At 51.0% G+C, this 23,843-nt stretch overlaps 1 protein-coding gene and 1 long non-coding RNA gene across 3 annotated transcripts; both read right to left on the bottom strand.

Moving 5' to 3' along the window:
• Positions 1-309: 309 nt before the first annotated feature.
• PGM1 (phosphoglucomutase 1) lies at positions 310-21,523 on the bottom strand. 2 transcript variants are annotated; one of them, XM_035333818.1, is made up of 11 exons: positions 21,201-21,523; positions 10,182-10,344; positions 9,656-9,802; positions 8,368-8,493; positions 7,978-8,168; positions 7,442-7,596; positions 6,785-6,900; positions 4,021-4,156; positions 2,413-2,596; positions 1,927-2,061; positions 310-1,017 (listed from the first exon to the last, which is right to left on the bottom strand). In XM_035333818.1, exons 1-11 carry the CDS (start codon positions 21,444-21,446, stop codon positions 928-930), a joined length of 1,689 nt encoding a protein of 562 aa, XP_035189709.1. In that variant the 5' UTR covers positions 21,447-21,523; the 3' UTR covers positions 310-927. The 2 variants fall into 2 exon arrangements, with proteins under 2 accessions (XP_035189709.1, XP_035189708.1); XM_035333817.1 differs by lacking the exon at positions 21,201-21,523 and adding an exon at positions 12,996-13,621.
• On the bottom strand, positions 9,130-9,649 carry LOC118171061. Its single transcript, XR_004753023.1, has 2 exons — positions 9,440-9,649; positions 9,130-9,369 (listed from the first exon to the last, which is right to left on the bottom strand). It is a non-coding gene; the product is annotated as an uncharacterized LOC118171061 (long non-coding RNA).
• Positions 21,524-23,843: the final 2,320 nt, after the last annotated feature.

The following is a 23,843-nucleotide window of genomic DNA, read 5'->3' as shown; positions in this document are numbered from 1 at the left end:
GGCACCCAGTTGGCAGCAGGGACACGTCCCATCCCTTCCAACCATCCTGTTGAAACACAGCTCGCTCGAAGGGGATGGCCTCCAGCTAAGGGGCAGGGAGCCGTGTTAGCATCCGACAGCTACAACTGCTCCCAAAGTGACCCCTCTGTGCCCTTGGATAAGATTTGGCACATGAATGCCTGCAAATCTGATTATTCCAAGAATCTCACCATGCACGTTCAACCCAACAAGAGCTCATCAAAACAGTCTTTTGCTCTTCAAAAGGGAGCCTGTCATGATGCAAGGAAATAAAAGAGCGCTGAGCAGTAATTGTAGCCCACACCACTTTAATATCCTGCAATGTTTGTTATTGCTTATTTCTGTGGGGAGGGTTTGTTACATTTTTTTTATACAGATAGCATGGCAAAGGGACCAATTTACATAATTGGCTTTTGAAAGGGGAAAAAAATCCACACGAGTAAAAAATACTCGGCCTTAATACACAGCTGTTGCTTATTTAGAGACATCAAATTTAAATACAATATATTAACAAGGGTAAAATGCGCTTCTTTTCCAGGACAGTTTCCAAGATAGAACCAAAACCCCTGAATTATTGAAGAATTTAGTCTCTTTGTTATTTCTAGAGCCTTTTGTTTAAGCAAAGAAAAAAAAGAAAAGTGCATATGCTAAACCAAAAGGCTGTGCTAACGAGCACCATACACAGCTTGCCAGCAGCGCGGCGTGACGCAAGAAGGCAGCACAGCAACGTGCGCGCACATTGTTTACAGGGGCTGGTTTTTATTGTCTAGCCGTAGCGGTTCAATACTGTACTTAAACACAGAGGTAAAATTAATTTTCCCTTTACGGTGACAGATTTGACAACACGGGGGTGACAGGCTGCCTTCCCTCACGTGGCGTGCTCTCCTGTGCGGTGCCAGGACCAAGCCTTTATGTTATGACAGTCGGGCCACTGCGGCCGGTTCTTTCGTGAAGCTGTGAAAGTTTCAGTGCAATAGAAATGAGAGGTGCCAGCATGACCTGCAGAGAGGGAGAGATGGCTCAGAACCACGGAGCAGAGCAGCGCACGCGCCCCACGCACGCTGTGCCCACCCTGCCCCTGCTGCCAGCCCCGCACGCCCCAGCTCAGGCTCGGTCCCTGCCAGCAAAGGGCTGGTTTGGGTCCACCACGGGAGCTGTAGGACGGGCGAGGGAGGCACTGTTAGACACGCAGGCTGGGAGGGAAAGCCTGCACACGGCTGCGGGGTTGCTGCTGCTCTCGCTGTGCAATCCTTCGAGCCCCCTTGCCCAAATGGCTCAAGCTACTCGGTTTAGTTGCTGCCTCCCAGAACTTTTTCCCCTCCCTAAATATTCTTTGTGAAAAATGGCACAGTAAGTTGTGCAGAAAGAGGTCAAGATTATTGCTGCAGAACATAAAATGAGGATTCTTTTCTTCCAGTATCTGCTAGAGAGCATTTTAAAATGATGCTGTAAAGAACATGCACCAACCTTAGGATAGAATGAGTCAGTGTCACCTTAAATGTGACCGCACCTTCCTCTCACCAGCATTTATTTGTTTTAAACAAGTATTTCCTGAATTCTGTATAGGAATGAGCTCATCTTATCCCTAGCGATGCAACATTTTGCCTAAAAGGTCAGTTCAGGTCTGAAAGTGTCCTTCCACACCTGGAAGCAGCCACAGATGCAACATAAACAGAAAAACTAATGTGCAACTGCAAAAGAAGCTGTGAGGGGTTCTGAATAAGCAATGCTTGTTCCGCACAGAGCTTTTTTAAAAGCTATTTGCACTGGGATTACAGATACCAAGGCCCTTGCTTCCAAAACGCCTAGCGCCTCCACGCTGCTTAGTGCTGCGGTGCTTAGGGCCAAGACCCGTGCGCACGGGGAAGGCTGGGAGCCGGCGCTGCCGTGACTCAGAGCAACACCTACCTGGGGGTCTTCGTATATCTTCTGGGCGTCTTTCTCGTAGCTGTCTATGTACAGCCGCACGGTCGCCCCAGCGCTGCCAGTACCGCTCAGCCTGAAGATGATGCGGGAGCCATCGGAGAAGATGAGCCGCAAGCCCTGGTAGGAGAGAAGGGAAGAGCCTCTCAGCCACGTGCCTCTGGGGTACCTGAGGTACTTCCCATGGCACCCAGCGTGGCCATGCCTGACCCGCGCCATCCCTGAGCTCCGTCCTCCTGGGGAAGCTGCAGATGGCACCTCTGCCATTCACTCCTGGAGGAGCAAAAGCTTCCTCCTGAGCCACTCTGCACCTCATGCAGCAAGTTCCCTCGTGCAGGTCAGGATCCCACTGGCAAACACAGGGGAGAAGCAGCTTTTCCAGGGGTCAAACGCAGTGCTTGGCTCCCAGGGAAATGCAGACGCAATGGACAAAATTGAGGTTGTGTTCAGCCCAGGCGAGGCTGTGCCCACCTGGTTTCTGGAGACGCTTCCATCCACGGGATCGTTGTACTCAAAGTTGTCGGCTTTCTCAACCGTGTAGACTTTGTCACCAGACGACAACTGCTTCCCCACAAAGGAGCGGTCGAACATCATGGTCTCCAAATCCTTCATCATTTTATTAGCTGCATCTGCATCCACCTCCTCGTAGTCGTATCTACAACCAGTCACCAGAAAACAGAGGTTAGGAAGGTCTGTAATTAGTTAGCAGCGCTTGTGATGCCCTTGTTTAACACCACTCTGGTCAGCCCCACGTGATGTTTTCTACTCTTAGTAGGGAAAAGGATGGGAAGAAAAGAGAGGAGGATCCGTGCAGCAGTTTGTGGCTCCAGCACAAAGCTGTGGGACACACTTAAACCTATCACACTTAGCATTACGAGATGAAACCTCAAATTGTGCTGCCTTGTGCTAGGAATATTAAAGACAGAGAGCCAGACTCCACCAGTGCTGACTGCAAAGCATTTATTCTAATTCCGCCGATAGGATCTTGACCGGTTCCTCATGATCACAACTTTCCCTGAGCATCCTAACTCGTGTCCCACAGCAAAGCGAAGGGGTGATTGCAGCACGCGATAACACACCGGTGCCAGCTTTGATCTAATGACTGCTGCTAAGAGAGGCAGCAGAGAGCTGCAGCTCCCGCATTTGCTGAAGCACAAATCACGACCTGAGACTTTGTACTCGGATCGCCTGTGGGATTTGTGTGGTTTTTATTTGCCCAGCCAGCTAGATGGAGCATGCAGGGGCTTGCTAACCTGCCTACTGCTTGCTTGCTAGGCAGACATACCTCTGGTGCTAAAAGACTGCCTTTTTATTCTAGGCTTTGGCATTTTTTCCACAAGTTTAAATGCCTTAGATGTATGCTGGCTTTGTGGTGTGAAGGAGGAAAAAAAAAAAAAAAGGAAAAAAAAGAAAAGGCAAGTTCTTTCACTTGGCAATTTGAGACAAAATTTTCATGTTTTTCATGTAGGTCTTCCAAAGTGAAAGATTTCTGCCTAACGCTCTCCCTCCAGGCAGCACCTCCCCTCCAGCCCATGTGCAGCTTAGCTCTTCCCCTTCCCTTTTCCTCTCCCGTGTCTGCTATAGCTTCAATTGGAGCAGTTTGCAACTGGACAGAAACTCAACCAGGTAAGTAACAGCCTAGGGGCTGGATGCCCGTTCAGTGATACGGAGCCATCGCTGAAGATACTGCAAAGCGACTTGTAACTGGCAGCCTGAAGAAACCTGCTGCTCTAGCAGCAAGAAACACCTGCAAGAAAAAGCCTCCACTACGAGAAAAAAGCTACCCGGCAGGCACAAAAAACATACACCCTTTACAGAGTTTGATACTGAGCAGACTGCATTCGGAATAACAAATCCTAGACTGGACATCACGAAGGGTGAAGGTGAATGTCCAGCTGGAATCAGCCCGGATGCATTGCACGCTGCAGCAAACTGGTCACGGAGTCTGAAACTGCTGCCAGTTTCAGCCAGCCCCAGCTGCCAGCCCCAGAACTGGGGCTCTGACCCCCTTGTGACGGCTTGTCCTTGGTCAGCCACAGGACAGAGGGACGCGTGAGGTGTCAGCAGTGCTTTCCCCACCTGGTGAAGAAGTTCCTGCCGTACTTCTGCCAGTGATCCTTCATGATGTCCTCCACGCTCTGCTTGCGGGTGGCCAGGATGGAGAGCCAGGCCAGGACAGCCCAGAGCCCGTCCTTCTCACGGATGTGGTCGGAGCCTGCAGAGATCCACAGCAGAAACACGTTTCCCACCTCCTGCCAGGAGAGAGCCCGCGCTCCGGCTCTACCTTGCCTCCTCTCCTCCACCAACCTGGCATCAGCACAGCTCGCAAATGGAAGGCATTTTGCAAGCTGGGTCCCCGCTGCATTGTTAAAGCGGTTCAAGATATCATCTGCCTTCAGCCATGGCCCAAATAAAACATTCAGCCCCTTTTAACACACGCTCATTGTTCACAGATCCTTAATTCTGTTCCCAAGGAAGCGACGGGGAATGCACATGGAAAAGGTCATCAAAAGGAAAAAAAAAAGGCAAACGTAAAGCTCGAGAAGTACTAACAGCAACCTCCTCCAGCAGCTGTCACGTACCGTCTGCCAAATCAGCACACCCTGACCGGCACATACGCTGGCCGAGCACCAAGAAAAATGTCAGCCCTGGCTGAGGAAGCCAAACCCTAACGACTCCGAAATTATGCGGCAACGGAGGGCGCAGCCGCCTGTCGGGCTGCACCCGGCACCAGGGCCAGCAGGCAGCAGCACGAGGGGGGACGTCGTTCACACGGGGAAATCAGCTCAGGCCGGCCCCGAACACCTAAATCAAGCAGGGGATCAAAGAGCAGCCCACAGCACGTCCAACCCAGCCCCCCTGTTCCTGGCTGGCGCGTTCGGTGCCGTGCCCCGCCGACACGCAACTGCTGAGCTTCATCCTTTGGGCTCTGGCAAACCTCCAAGCGGGCATTCCCCAAACCCCAAGGAGCCAGGGTACGGCTGCGAGCACGGCGAGCACGCCCCAGCCGCCCTTTTACCCTCCCAAGAATTGCCAGGGTGGGCGATGGCCCGGGGAGAAGGGCTGGGGCCACGCGGTGCTCGGCACAAATGCCACCATTGTGCCCGCGGCGGTAAGTTATCCTCACGGTCCCGCGCAGCCGGGAGAGCCGCCGGGAGGTGATGGAGAGGAATGCTACACAAACAAAGAGTCCCATGTGAGGTATCAACTTCTTGCTGGAATAAAATCCCCCAGAAGGCGAGCAGGAATTCTGTCATGTCGCATTACTCTAATTGCTGCCCGACCCCGGTCCCACCGGCTCGCAGTTTGTTTCAATTTTTACCGGGTCTGCGTGGCTGCTCCTTCACCTCGCTCCCCGTCAGCGCTCACGCTCTGTCAGACTCCACACAACCCCTCATTAACTTGCTATCCAACGGCCTCCCTCGTCCTTTTTCCTTCTTTCAAAGGTCTTTGCCAGATGGACAAACTCCCTCTGCGGTGCGGGGAGCCCAGCACCGGCTGCCCGGGCCCTTTTCCCGCTCTGTCCCTTGCAGAACTGCTCCCAGTCGCTCTGATGCGACGCAGCACAGCCCAAACCCCAAACCTCCCTCCCGGCCCCTGCTGCACAGGGTCCCAGTCACATTTACTTGTAAGGCAGAGTCACCAGCTGTGGGATGTGAGGAACTCTGAGCTCACGGCACACCCAACAGAAACTGGAAACCATTTTGGAGAGCTGCTCGCTAGAGACCCTCTCCGATCAGCTCCACGAATGACGTGCTCCTTGTTGTTGTATTTACCAAAACGCTGGTGCCCTCTCAGCAGCCAGGGTCCGTGAAGTAAACTTAACGCGTGCTGGAAACAGGCAGGGCAAAGACTCCCAAATCTTTCTGGCATTTTAGGATGTAAGGCCACTCTTGCTCTGTGAAACATGTAGGAGCAGGCTAAAATGTTTTGCTGAAATACGGGGCGGTGGGAGGAAAGCACAGAAGGCGTGAGCATGAAATCATTCAGCCTAGATTCCCCCAAGCCCCTGCACCTCACGTATCCTCCGGGCTGCCCTGTGGTCCTCAGACAAAGGAAGAACAGGACTCGAGGAGTACTCCGAGCAGATAAACCACGGCCTTTGTGCAGGCACCAGGTGCTGACCTCCTTCGTGCAGGGCAGGCCCCGTTTCCCCCGTCGGGACGCCGCCACCACGTGGTGGATGCCGTGGGATAACTCAGCCTCCCGGGAACGCCGCGCATTTTGATTGTGAGCGAAATCCGCTCGCTTCAGCCTCCCTGCACAAGGAACTGCCGTGCGTCACGTGTGCGCCCCTAGTAAATTCCTTAAGATGTTCGCTTTGTTTCTCAGTAACCTAATAACTCGCTGCAACTGTTCAAAGGCAAGTGTTAATTTAAACTTTATAAATCATACCTTGTTTTTAGAACAGGAAAATGAGGGCCCTATTAAGCTCAGAGATTTAATAGTGACCTGAAACCTCCCCTAATAAAACTGCATGCTCCAAACCATATTTCTTTCCAGAAATGAAAACATTTAGAAGGTTTTCCTGGCCACCAAGAGTTGAAAAATACATTTAACACTGCACTTAATCCCCACAGACTCAATGACCGGGCTAGTAAAGAGGCCCTTAAACTTCCTGCGTATCGACGTATGCCTTCCTAACTCACTGAAAGAGAACGAGCTTTTGCCTGACAAAACTCTTAGCGTTGTGTACGCTTCCACCAGGGATTCTTGAAAGCTTTTTTGTTTTATTTCAGAAGCATTAACAGCTACCCACAAGAGATAGATCCCAGGTTACCCAGCAGAAGAATTAAGAGGAGGAATAGCGCCTTCGTTACTGAACTCAGGAACACCCACTTACCAGTACCAAAACTCTCCTCTCCGCACAGAGACAGTTTGTTTGCATCCATCAAGTTTCCAAAGAACTTCCAGCCAGTTGGAGTCTCATACAAAGCAATCTTTGTAGCGTGGGCCACCCTTCGAAGGCAAGAAGGCTACGTCACACCACAGCTGGGCTCTGAGTGCACCCATGTGAAATACTGCCACAGGAGCCTGGGTTGTTACCAGCACCTCTTTTGGGGTAACACTGCAGGCAGCTCACGCCTCTGCCTCTTTTTGTTTTTTAAGCGAAGAACTGCTCTTTGTGTAGCTCTATTTTATCCCGGTGCTACCTTTTGGGAGATGGCTGGGAAGCACGGCTAAGGAATAAATACAAATACTCAGCCCTTCTCAAGCAATTTGCAGTTGTAGATGTCAAAGCATTTAACAAAGTATCACTAACAGATTTAAGTTAACAAGGGGGGGGGGGGCATTTCTTTGGGCTTATCTGTAGAGAAGAAAGGAAGCAAAGAGCAGAACCCAACCCTGCCATGTTCCCAAAGAGGATTTAATGCGGCAGCCCAGCAGTGCATTGCCCTTCGGGAGGGCCACACGCTCACTCCCCACTACAGGCACGTGTCTGAGCACAGAAAGGGGACTGTCCCTCCCCTCCGCCACCCCGCGCAGAGGCAGGTGCTACCTATCGAGAGCCCCGCTGGTGGGCATGCTCCGGGCGAAGCCGCGGACTCCGGTCTGCTGGAAGTAAGGGATGCTGAAAATATTGGCAGCGATGACGGCAACGGAGTCGGAGGGGTTCACGAAGAAGCCGTGCTTCCCGAGAATCATGTTGCGGTCCTGGAGAGGACAAGAGAGAAACAGCTCACGTCCCTGCTCTGTGCAAACAGGCTGCAACGCAAAGTTGTTCGACTTCGCGGGCACAGCCTACAAACCCCGCGACACGGAGGTTTTTGACTGCACTGAACTAAATATGATGCTTCAAGCAGTTAAACAGCAACACCTCTACGGTATTTCAACCTTCCCGCTAATTTTCCATAACCTTTAAAGCTATTTAAAAACAGTTTGGACTTCGTTATTTACACAGTAGCCAACTACTGTCGTGGTGGTGAACTGCAGTGAGTGGTTCACGCCTGCCTGCAGTTATGGCAGGGAGAGAGGAAAAGGTCTTTGCCTCCATCCTCCTCTGCTGACATCCTGATCAGAGAGCAGCCCATTTACCCCATCTCCATCAAAGGCAGCTCCGAAGTCGTATTCTCCCGTCTTCATGGTCTGGACCAGGTCAGCAGCGTAAGTCAAGTTGGGGTCGGGATGGTGCCCACCGAAGTCCTCCAGCGGGGTGCAGTTGACAGCAGAGTTCGCCGGGGCTCCGAGCTCCTCACACAGGATCTTCTTCACGTAAGGGCCCACAACTGTCACGGCAAAACAAGCGAGTCAAGCACGGGATAAAGGAGGGCTCGCACCCCAGGTGCACCGGGGGATCGGCGTGACAGCCCCGTGTAACAGGGAAATAAAACAGATGCCTGACTGACAGGTATCCAGCGGTACAATAGGATTTTCTGCTCTCAAACACCAATAACAAAAAAGCGAGAGACCCACGGCCACCCGTACCTCCGTGCATTGCGTCGATGCGAATCTTGAGGTGGTTCTTCCCCGAAAGCAGCTCCTTCAGCGCGCTGAAGTCGAAGATGTTCCTCAGCATGTTCGCGTAAGCTTCTACCGAGTCCACGATTTCCACTGGAAAAAGAAGAGGAGAGAAACTACCCCTGACAGTCTGAACTCGACATAGAAAAGCAGTTTTGCTCCACGTGGCACTGTGCTGACAGTCCTCCGTGCAAAGGGCCGGGGCTTGGCATAAAGCCTTTAAACACCCCCTAGAATCATTTCATAAAGACAATGATAATGGTCCTATATTAAGAGCCATTTAATTACAGGCTGCCACTGCTAATCGGATTACAGACCAAGCAGAGCGACAGAATCCTGAAGACAAACATTGTTCCCAGCTCTCTGCTGGTCACAGCCTCCATTCACAGCCCCAGCCCCCCGGACATCCTTTGAGAGGCCTCTGTTCCACTCTGCTTGTGTGTAGAGAGGGATTAGAGGGGAGAAAAAAAAAAAAACATATATAAAAAGATTTCCACCAACATGAGCACGAACTGTGCACCTCAGAGTCTGAAAAGGTTGCACCTTTGCAACTAATGGGCCACGTTAAAAAAAAAGGCAAAGACAAAGCTATTTACACAAAAACCCTGGTACGTAGAAATGGAGAATGAGACAAATGAGGATTTTTACCACTTCTGATTTAATTTTGTTTACAGTGAGTGATCATCAGAAGGTGGTGAAAATATTTGCAGTAACTTTTTTATAAAAAAAAAAAAAGATTTATATTTTTTTTAGATGTATTTTTATTTTCACTGCTAACTGGCAAAAATCACGCGTGAAATGTCACAGCTCTCCAGCTCTCAGGCAGTTCTTTTATACATGAAACTATGGAAAAGGTCAGAAAGATTAAACACCAATGCTATAACATTTAATCCGGAAAATGAACTTGAACTGCAGATCTGTCTTTGTTTCCCACGTACATGTTAACGGGAGCCTTACAGACACACCAGTCTGATGTTAGTGAAGCTCAGAGAATCAGACTTCGCTACTTAAGTGAAACCTTTTGTGGGACAGAAACAACAGTGCAATTAAAGTATCTAGACAAGGTGAGATGCAAGCAAAACCAAAAATCCACAGCAACCAGGACAGACAATTTTGCTTGGAATACCCTGCAGCTGAGAAGGAGAGGTCAGAATGGCCACATCTGTCCTTCAGAAACACCAAGGGTCCTTTCAGGGCAGGTCCACGCTAACCTCACCTGCAAAGAAGCTTTCCAACAGGAGGAACAGTCCTTTACCTGTAAATGGTTTAAATTTGTTCTCCAGATCAAACTGCTGTTTCCCAATGGTGCCCAGGTCCACCTGGAGGTCGGGGCAGATGGCATACTCTTCGATTTTCTTGCTGATTTGGAAAATTTTGTCCGTGACACCTTCAGGAGCAGGACCTACAAGATATAATGGGCGAGAGGGAAGAAGTTAGAGACAGATTGTAGGAGAAGTGCCTTCCAGAGGTACAGCAGAAGACGAGGGGCTGGGAATACCTTGCTAGGAGAAGAATACTGGGGAGCAAGGGGAGCACATCAATCACTCTGGGCATGGACCTAGGCAACCTGCTCCAGGTGGCCCTACTTGAGCAGGGGTTTGGACCAGATCACCTCCATAGGTCCCTTCCGACCTCGACCATGCTGCGATTTGGTGTTTGGGGGAACCCAGTGCTCAGGCCACTGACCCTCTGTGATATCAAGACAGTTTCATCAGGTTCCTTGGCACCAATAAAGAACGGGCAAGTAGAAAGCAAGCAAATAAAAGAGAACTAAACCTTACCTCCATTGGCGGTGTTGAATTTAATACCAAAATCTCCGTTGGGCCCTCCAGGGTTATGGCTGGCCGTCAGAATGATGCCGCCGATGGCCTTGATTTTCCTGATGATGCAGGACACCGCTGGAGTGGACAGAATGCCGTTCTGCCCTATGACCAAGCGGCCGATCTGAAAATGCAAGGGCAAAACAAACGACTGTGAGTCCCAGATTCTAAAAACAGCAAAAGCACCAGACCCCCAAACGCTGGCAACAGGCAAAGCAAAGCCTCCTAAGGAGGCTCAACTGGAAATGGCAGCCTGCGCTGAGGAGCTGAGCTTTCCAGAGCCATCTAAACCAAACAACACAAAACAAAACAAAAAAAAACAACACCCTTTGGCTATGGTCTTGGACTTTGCTTTCAAAAGACACAATGGGATTGAGAGAAGCCAAAGCAAGAACAAAATAGATCATCATCGCTGCTCCCGTGGGACCAGATGTGAATTCTCTTCCTCGCAGCGGGTAACACACCTCCCTCCATAAATTCAGCAATATCACCGAGATTAAATCCAGACCGATGTGCTAAGCAGTACAAGGTAATCAGGATCCAGTTGCTAGAGTTCATGTAGTAAAACAGAAGATAAATATTCTCCTGGAAGAACATGCCCCTTACCACAGCCCCCAGATGAGGTGACAGAGATTTAAAAACACACCAGACTACTCCTCATCAGCCAAGGAGATTAGACCCTGTATACGACTGAGGAAAGAGGAGGAATTTCATTCAAAGGCAACACAAACCAGAAAACAAAAGCCAGCCTGCCTGGAGCAAAGGTTCCCACGTGGTGCTAAGCCAGCGGCATGGGATGACAGCAGTTCCTGCCCCGCAGCACCACGGGCAGAGACCTGGAACAGCAGCTTATAAACCCAAAGGGAATGCAGCGAGGAGACTCGTATCCATACAGGCTGCTCTCTGATTCGGGGCCCTCCTCGGCTGTCAGAGGTTTCTGGCTGTCATTTCCCAGCAGCCCGGTGCTAACTCCTTCGGGATAACCACGGGAGAGGCTGCTGGGCCTAGCAGCGTGCCGAGCTGCTAGCACTGGGCATCTTTTTCAGTTTTCTGGAGTTTCTTATGAGCCAAAGCTACGTAACGGTGCAGAAACACCTTCCACAGGATGCTCCGGACAGCCCCGTTCACCCGACCTGATTCCTGCGGCGATGTTGGGTTACGGCCCCGTGATGCAACCCAGGCAGAGCTTCCACCTGGACTTCCCAAAAGCCCCACTAAGACACATGCAGACAGCGAAGGACTCCTGCGGGTCCCCTCCAGCAACACAGGCTGATGTTTTCCGTGTTTTTCACACCAAACCCATGTTTTCTAGCTGGTGTGCACAGCTCCACTGCCCTCCTGTACGTCACAAGAGCAACGCCCTACACCGGTTACAGCCCCCAAGCCCAGACCTTCCTGCCCATGCAGGTAAGCAGACAAACAAGCCCGGTCCCTTCCTTTACCCAAAGGATCAGCATTTAAAGCAGGCGGCGCGAATCACCCTCCAGCAGCACGGCGAGCGTGCTTGGCGCCGCTCGGAAATCCTGCTGATGCCGCGTTTGCGGAGGTGACAGCACCTGTCCCTGGCACATGCCGACAGAGACGCTTCTGCGCATCCAAAACATGACAGGCATGCCCTCCCCGTGCCTTCTTGTATTTTAACACATCCTTGGACTCATCCCTGCTGCTCTACGGAGCGAGGTTAGCACAACGCTGATTAACAAAGTCACGGGTTTCAGCCAGACCACGCAAAAACAGCCAGTGAAAAATATCAAACCCAGAGGTGGAACTAGATGTGAGCCAGACACGGGCCACGCCGCTGGAAAGAAACGCAGGAGAGAAGCCTCATCTGGTGAAGATCAGCTTAATCTCATCTTTACCATCAGGAAATCTGTCCTGGTGTCAAAAAGCCCGAGCAGCAGGCCTGGCTCCTACTTTGTGCACATTCCCCAGCTCTCCGGCTCAGCCCGTACACTGACTTAAGTGGAACGCATTAATTTGTGATGCCAAAGGGTTCATTTTTCCAGCCTGGAAAACACGTTGGTTTAAGAAAATTCTCTCCCCTTATCTGCCTGCTCGTTACAAATCACCCCGCTGTGATCGAACAAGCTTTTCTGCCAAACAAATTCCTATGCCACATCCCTTAGCGTAAAGTTTTGCTCTGCGTTAAGAGGTCCAGGACAGACGGCAGAGCCTTTCCTTCTTCAAAAGCAAAAAGAAGCAAAGACGCAACCCAAGAGGTTTGCAGCACTTGAGCCACGCCGTGCCCTGCTTCCAGCACAACCACACGTCTCCGTAAGGGCTCCCCCTCATTTCTGCTCTCATTTCAGTTTTCAGAGGCTCCCCGAGTACTCACCTCACAGCCACAGCTTGTACCTGTGGAGAAGCAGCAGAGCCTGCGTTGCTTCTCGCAGCAAGGCTGAAGGAGCTTTTGCCAAGCTGCCACCGAAGGGAGAGACGTGCCTCTACCACCTACCCCTCTTCCTACCGTTATCAGGGTTTTACGGCCTGATGGAGATACTACGAAGTCCACAAGTGCCAACAGCTTGAGGCATGTCGAACCACAGACTGGGAACGCACAGAAAACGTGGGCTATTTACGTTCCTTGCTCCGCGTGTTTCCCCATGCCTCTATCCAACTGTACCACTTCAAGGTGAACAAACAGTAATTTCAGCATTTCCAGTTGGATTTCCTGTTACAATGTTAACCGTTAGCAGTTAGGGACTAATTTATTACGGCTTTCTGCATTTATCAGCTACGTAACCCCAGGAATTTAGTCATTTAACAGTTACCAACCCCGTTGGCTGCAGCCATTTGGACTATCAGCTCCACCGCAGACTTATTCAGGTACCTCCCATCGCCTCCGACTACCATGGAAGCTCCTTGTCGATCCCTTAGATCTATGGAAAAAAATATACTCTGGATAAAGTTCTGCATATAGTTGGTCTTGGACTCAAAATAAAAGGTCTTCTTCCGTAATCCACTTGTTCCTGGCTTCTGGTCGCTGTAAGGAGCCGTTGGCATGGTCAGCAGAGGCAGAGGGGCGTCTTCCATGGCCTTTTTTCATGTAAATGCATTTAAGAAGTAAATTATGATGAAACACCAAGGAAAAAATACGTAATTTAAAAAATATATCAGTCTTGACACCAGCAATGGCACACCTACTGGACAGAAGCTGAGTGAAGTTCTTGAGCACCCAAAAATAGCTCCTTGAACACGGAGCCGAACGTGGGTTCTGTAACTGAAGATGTTTCTTCGCACTTGCTGAGGAGGATCAATGTCACGGAGAACACGCAACTCCACGCCGCCGTCCCGATGGGCAGGAAAAGGCGATTTCTGCCTCCTTCACCACCTTCTGCTCCCCGCAGGCACGGCTCCTCGCCGCTCTGTGCTGTCGCCCGTCCGTCTGCCCGGGTCTCCGTCAGCGCATGGGCAGCTCGGCACCCCGCTCGGACACCCCGATGCGCTGCCCCAGCATTTTTGCCAGCCAAGCAAATCTCTGCAGCCGCCGCAGGCCCCGGAGGAAAAGCCTCCGGCAGGCACGGCAGCACGCGGCCGGAGGTGTTTTGCGGAGTCCGGCGAGCTAAAGGTCACTCTTAAAATGGAAGGCAGCGGATCTGTTACCCACAGGTCGCTTACACGAGCCCCGCTGCGACAACCCGACTGCCCCACGGCTGCCTCCCAGATACGGGGACGTTGTCCCCAGCGAAGAGTGGCTCAGCCTTTAATTAACAAGGAAAACCCAGCACGGCTAAGAGCTGCTAAAGGCATGGTTTCAACCGAATTCCCCCACAGGTCTTACCCTGGGGAGCATAAAGTTATTAAAAAAACAACAAACTACCAAATACTTTAGAACACAGCATGATAAAGTTATCGGGTCTGGAACAACTTCCACGCAGAAGAGATCCAAATGCCAAGAAGCTTTTACGAGGCATCGTCTGCCTGAGCTCGGGGAAGGTAACTTCAAACACGGGGCTGGAATCACGGTCTCCTCCAAACCCCTTTAATAACGCTCAGAGTCCCCCGTCCGAGCTGCTGGCAGCATTTTATGGATATTACTGGAAGATGAGAGACCGCACACTTCATGATGCCTCAGTTCATCCCATTATTAAAAAAGGGGAGGAGAAAGGAGCTGTGTTCACAGCTGGATTGTGACAATTTACCGAGGCTTCCACAGGACCGTTTCCCAAGGTGCTGCCTCTGTCATTGCTCCAAAAATCGACAAGGGGCAAAGAGATGCTGTTATGGCCATCTTTATTTTATACCAGCAGCGAGAATGCCTGGGGTAGGCAGCCAGAAACAATCAGCATGCATTTCAGACCTCCACACCAGTCCAGCATCTGCTGTTCCACACCCTGCAGCTGCGACGCCCTAGATTTCCATGCAAAGGCACAGGTTTCCCTCTAGTGGCACACAGAACAAAATCCAGCTCCCACAACGAGCCTCCCACTGAGCAGCCTCCCTGGCAGGGTACGGCCTACGCAAGCTCTGTCCCTTCTTCTTCTCCCCAGCTCCGTGGAAAGCTGTGGCACTGGGGGACAGGAGGCCACCTCCCAGAGGAGATGCCCACGCGCCGACCGGGTTGGGAGCTGGGATGAGTAATTAAGCGCGCACGTTCTGGCCACTCATGATCTGGGAGGCATTGCTTGGGTGGAAGGGAACGCAGCGGCTCGCCTGCTCCCTCCCCAAACCTGGCGTAGGATCCAATACCCCCAGGGCACCCCTCGGACAGTTCACGTAACCCGTTCTTTAAGTCTTCCTCTGCAGGTAAGCGGTGCCAACGCAGAAATCGCCTTGCAGCTAGAAGCGTGTCCCTGCGAGCTGGCCTCCGTCTTCCTCGCCGTGGCTCAAGTCCTCCCGAGCTGTCAGAGAACAAATTGACCCCAACCCTCTTCCTGACAACTTCTTGCAAGGTAAAGAAATCCTTTAACATACAGAGGCTGAGCATCCTCTCTTTTCTGCAGGAAACAACCCCGATTTCCTTGGCTTTCCCTCGTGGCCACGCTGCCTAGGTGCCTCACTCCTCACGTTTTCCCCAGGCAGGGCTGTTTGCTCCCGCAGGTCCCCGTTTACAGTCCTGCACTTCAGACATGCAAGAGCAGAGCCAAAGCCACGAACTGCCGTCCTTTTATCATTAACCAAAGTCAAACAAGGCTATTTTGAGAGACCTTAAACTTCAGCAAAACCTTGTAGAGCACGCAGCCCCCCCCCCCCCCTCGGCTCGATACTGCTGGCCCCTCGCCCCATCCCTTCTCCCTGCTGTGGCCGTGCCACCTTCCCTCATCCCACCCCATCCCGTACTGTGACATTCAGGGAAGTAACAAAGCTGGAAGGGGGATGAGAACACTACGCAGAATCCAAGGCAGCTATTTTGCAATTGTTTCACAGCTTCCCTTCAGGGCACCAAGCACGTTTCCCGAACTCCTGCCCACGGCAAACCTGTGCCCCGTGCAGCGCCGCTTGTGCAATCCCTCTGGAGGGGCCGGCAGCCCCGCGGCTGCCACAACCACGCACCTTCTGCCTGATTACAGCCCGCTGCCGGCGTGACGTTTGGCACTGCCAAGGTAAACGGAGGCAACGTAAAATAAACCAACTGCGAGCCCACGGGTTATGCAACTGCAGGAGCTCTGCTTGTACGATTCTTTGTTTCCGTAGGAATTAATGAAAATCCAGTTTTTGGAGCTGAAGAGGAGAGAGGCAGTGTGTTTGGCACCACCTGGACACACACGCAGGCAGCCACGTACGTGCCGGTAACTCCAGAACTGAGACGTGCTGCTCTGTGCTGACCGAGCACCCCGGCGAGGATCAGGGGGCAGAAAGCAGATTCCTGACACCCTGGGAAACGAGCTCTGCAGGGCTAGGGGGGAAGCTACCATCCGCAGGGCTGCTGCGGACCCCACGAAGGGCTCCAGGTTTGTCACGCTGGCAGGGGCTCGTCCCCCCCGTGCCAGAAGAGGAGCACCCAGCAACAGCCACGACCGCGAGGGTTTCTGTCCAAAGGTCAGCTCTGCAGCGCACACCCAAGGCTGCCCGTGACCGCGGGCTGCCCTGGCATTTGCTGCCCTTCCTGGCAGGGGGGCACAGGAGAGGGATCTCAGCTGGTTCACCTCCACAAACCCACCAGTGAGCTGGGGATCCTGGCCCCAGCCCGCCAGGAGATCGCCCCTGCCCCTGCATCCTGCTGCGGGGGCTTTGCGTGGAACAGCGTGGGTAGAAACGGGGAGAGGGAGATGCACGTGGAGCTTTTCTCGCAAAAGTACAACGTGCTAGCAAGGCTTAACCTGCAGGCAAGCAGCAGGTAAAGCACAGCGGTAGGGAAGGGCTGGGAGGGCTGTGGAAAGCTCACCCAGCCCCTGTCCTGGGCAGGACCAGCTCTACCCAAACCGTTCTTGCTAGAGGTTTTCCCAGGCAGACATTTAACAACCACCCCCAGGCACTCTTTCCATTAGCATTCAGCTTCCAAAAATGCTTTCTAACGTCTAGCCTAAGCCTCTCCTGCTGCAATTTTAATTCTTGCCCAGTCCCCAGCTGACCAGAGGAGAATTCACCTTCTTCTCTGCAGCATCAGTGCAGACTGCAAGCATTTTCCCAGCTCTGGGCTGACTCTCCCTGTGCTTTCTGGCTGACCACATGCGCTCGACCTCAGGATCTCTCTGCTGCTGCCTGCTGGGGTCTCCCCCACGCACCCCGCGTCCTCCCCAGGGGTGTACCCACACCAGGCACCATGCTCCTGGTGAGAATTATTTCCAGTTTTCACTTACAACAAGCCTACTTGAAAATATATTAGAATGATATCATTTGTCTGGACACCTGTATGATACTGACAGTAATCTTTGTGGTCTACGCTGCTCCCTGATCTTCTGCTCAGTGGTTACCCTGCTGCTTGTACCATGACTGTAAAGCTCTGTGTTATATTCACATTGCATTTCTTCTGCCCATGCATCCTTCTTACCTTCTTTCTGCTCATTTCTAAGATATATTTGAGTTCATCATCTGAAGCATTAATGGATACTGATTAGCTCCGAGAGGGCAAGGAGGCACCGTCGTGCTTTCCTGGAGCTGGTCTTGCACCAGCTCAGCCCGGCTGTGAGGCCTGCAGGCAGCGTCTGCTGAGCTCAGCTCACCTAACCCAGACCTCGGTGCGACAAAGAGAAGGCGTCAGACCCTGCAGGCTGCCTCCCAGCACAGCCAGAGCTGAGGCGTCTGCTTTGAGTCTCACTGCTCCAGGAGATTACGGCTTAAGCCCCTGTTAGCGTGGATTTCAACACTCCGTCTGCTGGATTTGCAACGATTAACTACAAAGCACCCTAGTTCTTCCCTTCAGCTGGAGTTTCATTACTGTAGAGGATAAAATTCCAAGAAGCCCCCAAACCTGGACAACCTCACCGCTGCCTTAATAACCTTCAACCATGAACTGATATAAAATGATGAATTTGAGAGGCAAAGGGAAGGTAAACTAGTGCAAAATTTGTCTCCGAGCTGCAGGGAGCTGCTGCATGTATGGTTGTCTTCTAAAGCCCACCATAACCTGGAGCCAGGACATAGCTGCAGGGTAACGCTGACTGCACGCTCGGGCTCTATCTCCTTACTCCAGATACCAGATCTCACTTTCCTCTTCTGCTTCTGAGAAAAACAGCAACGTACCAAAGGCCAGAAATTGAGATTTCTTAGCGGCCTGTAGGATCCAGCATCGCTGCATACAGGTCTGCTTCATAGGGTTTGCTTTTTTGCAATAAATTTCTTCAGCATCACTTGAATTTGATGTTTTTAGTACCAGGAGCTTTTACTAACTGGGAGGATCTGAACCTGAGGACTGACAGCCTGTTCTTCACGGTAGCGTTGCTGGCTGCTAAGTGGATGAAGGGCTGTAAAGCAACAGGACGGAGGTTGACCTCAAAATCTTGCGCAGAACCAGGAACAGCACAAAATTAAAGTGGAGCAGAGCTACCAAAGTAAGCTACTACAGAGCCCTGGCAAATAACAAGCTGCTGAGCAATGCAGCAGAATTTAAACACTTGGTTTCCCTGGGATAATTGGGTGGGGAAAAGCTTAACAGCAGCCAAGCCAGGAAAGCAAACTTTCTGGGGCAGGGAGCAGTATTTCTAACAGAAGTACCGTTTTGTCCTGCAGCAGTGAAACAAAACCAGGCTAGCATTTAACATGCAAAGCAGCGTCTGGCATTCCAAACACCTTCAAGCAATTTGCTTTCACGCAGATACCTTGCAGCACTTTTGAAATCTCTTTATTGGAGAAGGAACCAGGGGCACGGTACTTTTGTTGAGTAGCAGGTGACAACGTCAGTGAATCGGCCTGATGCTAGGTACATGATCAGATCTGGGTATATAACCCCAGTTCTGTAATTCCTGCATGCTTCTGACTTAAAGCTATTGCACAGCCACAATTCTACCCCAACAGGTGACGACTGGAGCTTCTAAGCTTTATTCGTTAATTAAGGAGTCAGACTTGCTAAATATGTGGGGAAAAAAATAAAGGATGCTTGGCACAGCAGACCAAAACAAAGCAGGAAGGCTGTGCTGGCTGCCAGCTGAGAATGGCGAAACCAACAACTGTTTTAGTTTACTTTTATACAGTCAAACTTGTAAATGGGGTAAACACTTAATCACAGAACTACAAATTGAGGTGTTGCTATCCAAATACCAGCATTTAGGTACATATTAGCTTTGTCTTCGCCTGGAATGGTTAACTCACTTCAGCATCCTCACCTTTTACTCTGTAATACTAACAATCATGAACCGTACTCCTGTTTCTCCCGGGGCTTTGAGAGGACCGCTCAGCCAGATCTTAAAGGCCGAGGATTTTAAAGCAGTGACCCCTTCACCTCTTACGCCCTAGGACCAGAAATCAGGCTCTCCAGCACTGCTTTGGCACAGGAGGCGGGCTGGCTGCTGTTAAACAGGTGAGAGCATCCTGGTACCACATACCTTGGTGATCAAAACAAGCAGAAAGGCTATGTTAGAGAGGCCTGTAGCCCAAACTTGGCTTATATCTTTACTCCCTCCTACTTGTTTTTCAGTTTTACCATGTTCTTAGCATCCAATGGACCTATACAGTGGATCCCCTCGCATGCACTGTAATAATCACTTCCCTACAGAAGTGATTATTTCAGGTGTCCAGCTTTCCTCTATATTATTCAGTATTTCTCACCGTGATATTACAGAGCCTTCCACTGTGACCTGGCTCCCAGAATCAGGAGACCCCCACAGGTCCCAGCACTTGGGCCAAAACAGTTTCCAGGCACCAGCTGCCACGTGTTTGCAGCACGCTTTCTTACACATTAACCGAAGTAGCTCACCCTTCTCTGTGAAAGGTGGGTGACCTCCAGTTACTTCACATCCCTTATGAAGAAAAAAGGTTTTTCAGAGCTACCACGGTGCAGTTGAGTAAGAGCCTACCAGAGAACTAGCACTTGCAATTACAGTGCAAAAAAAAGAGCAAGCATCCCCGACCGCTCCAAAACACAAAGGCAAGCACTAGAAATTCATTAAAAACAAACATTTTGCATTGAATAAAGAAACTTTCTGTCTTTAGGCACCACATTTCTTGGGACCTGAAGGTTTTGCCACACCCGAGTATTGCATTGCCAAACTTTAAGTCCGTGCAATTCAAACTTAGCCAGCAATTGTCACCGAATCACAGGATTGTCACAGGATTGTATCAAGCTTTCAGTACCCCTGCACTCTGCAGAGCACTTCACCGTGCCTCCTTCTGGTTCCTTATTCAGATTTATATCTGATCCTCAGTTATTAAAGAACTTGAGGGGGTAGTTTTCTCATTTCTTTAATGACCCGTTGAGGTCTTTTCCCCCCTTTTTTTAATAGGATATTTAAATCTATGATTTTGCAGCATTTTTGACCTGCCAGTCCTCCTCAAAATTTGGAGGGTGGCTGGGGAGGGGGGAGCTTATTTCATGGCTCCCTACATCACTCCAGAAAGTTCACGCCACAGTCTCTATCCTGCTGCAACAAGGGCATAAAGAACCCGCAAGCAGCTGAAGCAGATGACCGGCAGTGCTGTCATATCACTTAATTTCTGCTTGAAGAAGTCTAACATTTTGTCTCAGGCCACGGCCGCTTTCTTGCTTTATAAATTAATGATTCAGAATGAAAAGCTTTTAAAGTAAAGCTTCCCACTTGGTATAGCCATGTCTTGGCTCTTAACCCACATATTCACCCACCTGCTTTCGCCTCCTGTTTCCTCTTGCCTTTCCAGAACATTTCTCTTTCTTTAGAGCCAGTTCTGTCCTAGCACTTGGAAGCAAGTCAGACAAACCACTGCAGGGCATATGCCCGCTGGTGAGCGGGCTCCTGGACGCTGCACGGCCACGAGCACAGGACTCGAGCCCCTCCTGAGGGGTCCCCAGCTCAGCCACAGCCTTCGGCCCCTTGCCCACTGTGGGGCCGAGGCGAGGAGCAGGAGGGGAGCCCCCCAGGCCCTGACGAGCCGCCACGTCCCAGGGTGCGCCCAGACACCCGCACCAAGCGGGGCTGAAGCCCCACGTCTCCCAGCCTGCTCGGTCACTGGGACCCAAGGTGCTGTCAGCGCACATTTCAGCCCCAACCCTCCTCAGAACTGATAAATAAAACAATACTGGGTTGTTTTTCTTCCACGGAAGGTCGCATCGTTCGTGTCTGCGGGTGCTGTCAGGGGGCACGGGCTGACGGCTGGGCACCCACCCCGGGCACAGAAGGCACATTTCTGCAAGGCTTCCAAAGCCACTTACCCACTTCCTTATTCCGTAAGAAAGCAGCGAGCTCCAATTTTTGCCCCCCAGGTGGCCTGGCCACACTTCTGCCCCCTAATTACAGACACCGAGGCGCCCCATTTCTGCGGGCACGACAGGCTTCACCCCAGCGCCTGCCGCTGCCCCCCGGCATCCTCAGCTCCGCTTTTCTGGAGGAGGCCGGGTGGCAGAGGAAGCCTTCTTCCTCCTCCTCCTCCTCCTCCTCGTCCTCCCCGGGCTCGGCCCCGAGCCGCACGTACCCCGTTAGCGGCGGCGATGCGGACGATGAGCCGGATGGCGTCCCGCATGTAGTAGCGGCCGTCCCCCCCCACTACCAGCGTGGCCTCCTGGCGTTCCGCAGGCGGCAGGGTGGCCAGCACGCTCTGGATGAAGTTCTCGGCGTAGTGGGCATTGCTCTGGAAAACGGAGACCCGCTTGCGGAGCCCGCTGGTGCCGGGCTTTTGGTCGCCGTACGCCTTGGTCTTCACCGTCTCGATGCGCACCATGGCCGGCAGCTGCTGGCAGTTCCGGGCCGGCCGCGGGGGGAGCGGGCTGGGCTCGGCACGGCTCGGCTCGGCACGGCCCCGCTCCACGCCCCTTAAAGGCGCAGCCGGGCCGGGCTGGCACCTCTCGGCCCCTTTCGGCCTCCTTCAGCACGGGTTGGCCCCGTTGGGCCCGGCCCGCCGCTGTGAGGCCGCCCCCGGGGGTGCTGAGGGAGGCCCGCGCGGGCAGGCCGCCGCCTCCTGTCACGGCTCCGCGGTGTCACGGCTCCGGGCTGTCACGGCTATCGCCACTCTTTGCCCCCTTGGCCTCCCCCCGAGGAGGGCAGCCGGTAGCTGAGTCCTTGTGATCGGCCTCAGGTGGCGGCCAGAATGGTTTTATGGAGCCTGGGCTTCAGGCAAAGGGGAGGACACCCAGCAGATGCGGCTGAGGTCTCGCTTCTCAGCTCCTCCTGGGCAAGAAGGGTGGAAACTACCTTGGAGTGGAGAACTTGTTTATGTTCCCCCTCAAAAAGTCAGATAATGAGACTTCCTAACAGCAAGATCAGGACAGCAAAGGGGTTCCATGCCCTGCTGCTGTGTCATGTTTCACTACACATAACTACAGCAAAATCGAGTCCTGCTGCACGCACTGAGTTCTCAGCCAAGAACTTCTCTCAATTTTAAGCATTTCTTTCCTGAAACGCAGGAAGAACAGCACATCGATTCCTGCTGCGTCCACCGAGACTGATGTCATAAACAGAAGAAGGGCAAATAAGGGAGAGCTCGTTTTGTACCGTGCCTCGTAATTTCCCTGTTCCTTCTCCGAGATGCAACTAGGAACTTGCGATGTATCCACACGCTGCCTGAGGCAGCATTTACAGAGCTCGGTGTTGTTGGCTGGAAGTTACCAAGAACGCGTGGAGTTTCTTAATACAACTTCTGCTTCTTCTAGACAGTTCTGGAGATGAAAAAAAACGATCTCCGCCGTACTTGCGGGGGGGGGAGTATGAAAAAAAAAAAAAAAGAACGATCACCAGTAGACCTCCTTGAGCACCAGTTGCTGGAGCGCATAAATCACAGGCAGCCTCTAGCAGCACTCCCATTTTGTAACTGACATTTACTTTCCCAGTGTACGATTACAGCAGAGGAACACCAGAGTCCAGGAGTTGCTGGCAGATAAATATAGCTTTTCAGGACTTCTTGCTGCCCTTGCAGATGAGGTCACATACATTTAATGGCTATTTTAAACTCAAGCACTTTTTAAGCATCCAGTGACCAGGGTCGTCATTTTTTTACATTAACAGACATTTAAAGGAACTAGAAAAACATAACAGCCTGGATATTTTTAGTACCTCAGAGTTGTTTTTCATTTCTATTGCAGCCTGTATTAGTGGACTTCAGCCTCCTTGTTTCATTTACCTTTGAAATAATTAATTGCAGTTAATAGTCAGGAGCACAAAATAAAATTGCCTTCCTCAATGAATGTTATTTCCTTATCACATGTGAAAAGCCAGACTCTATTTTATATAAAATAATATAAAATCAGTTGGTAATCATTTAGAACAAGAGTAAGATAAGTATTATTAAATTACAAAAATAAAATCATATTTAAAAAGGGAAAAACATCAAATCCTTTACCAGGTGATTAAAGAGCCCCACCCCTTTATATTTCTCACATAAAATTCACAGGATCGTTGAATTAGGAATCCATCAGACCAATTTAACAAAAGTTTTTTCTCAGTGAAGCAGTTCTGGTATGTCATGTAACTCCCTTACATGTTACAGAAAATAAGGGCATACTTAGGGAAACTAGCCCTTATAAAGCAAAATTATGTTACAACTGTCAGCTGTATTACTGAACAGTTCTCACTTTTATTGTCTCTCAATGTTTTCATGCCAATGTATTTCATTATGCAGTATGTGAATATTCTACTCTGTCAAAGGATTTTACATACTTACAGTTATCCGTCCCTATGCTATTGCTGTTCATGTTTCTTAAAAGCCATTTACAAAAATGGGATACCAGAAATAAATAAGTACTTATGTGATTCACTGGCTTTAAAAAGGCCAGCTTTTTTGGCTAAGTTGGACACCTTACAGCAAGCAGCATTGTTGCATGGTGACAGTATCATAGAATATCCCGAGTTGGAAGGGGACCCACAAGGATCATCGAGCCCAACTCGACGATGCAGCTTCATGCCATTCCCTCAGGTCCCGTTGCTAGTCACCAGAGAGAAGAGATCCTGTTACTTGAAATCCTGTTTCTCTACATACCACCGATTCTAAATCCTATCTTATGTATAAAGCAGCTTCTATAAAATCAGTTGAGACGATTTTGGTAATATTCCATTTTGTCTATGTAAAAACAGATTTGTTTTTAATAAAAGCCCACAGATCTCAGCAGCAAGTACCACACAAGTC

This window comes from Oxyura jamaicensis, chromosome 8 (genome assembly GCF_011077185.1).
Source record: "Oxyura jamaicensis isolate SHBP4307 breed ruddy duck chromosome 8, BPBGC_Ojam_1.0, whole genome shotgun sequence".
Classification (NCBI taxonomy): domain Eukaryota; kingdom Metazoa; phylum Chordata; class Aves; order Anseriformes; family Anatidae; genus Oxyura; species Oxyura jamaicensis.
The sequence above is the reverse complement of the archived record's forward strand: the minus strand, read 5'-3'. Positions and strand labels throughout refer to the sequence as shown.

Coding starts and splice junctions, on each gene's coding strand:
- PGM1 (XM_035333817.1), bottom strand. CDS start 13,253: ATGGAAGACGCCCCTCTGCCTCTGCTGACCATGCCAACGGCTCCTTAC. Junction 9,803..10,181: donor ATTCAACACCGCCAATGGAG/GTAAGGTTTAGT, acceptor TATATCTTGTAG/GTCCTGCTCCTGAAGGTGTC. Junction 6,901..7,441: donor ACCAGCGGGGCTCTCGATAG/GTAGCACCTGCC, acceptor TTGCCTTCGAAG/GGTGGCCCACGCTACAAAGA.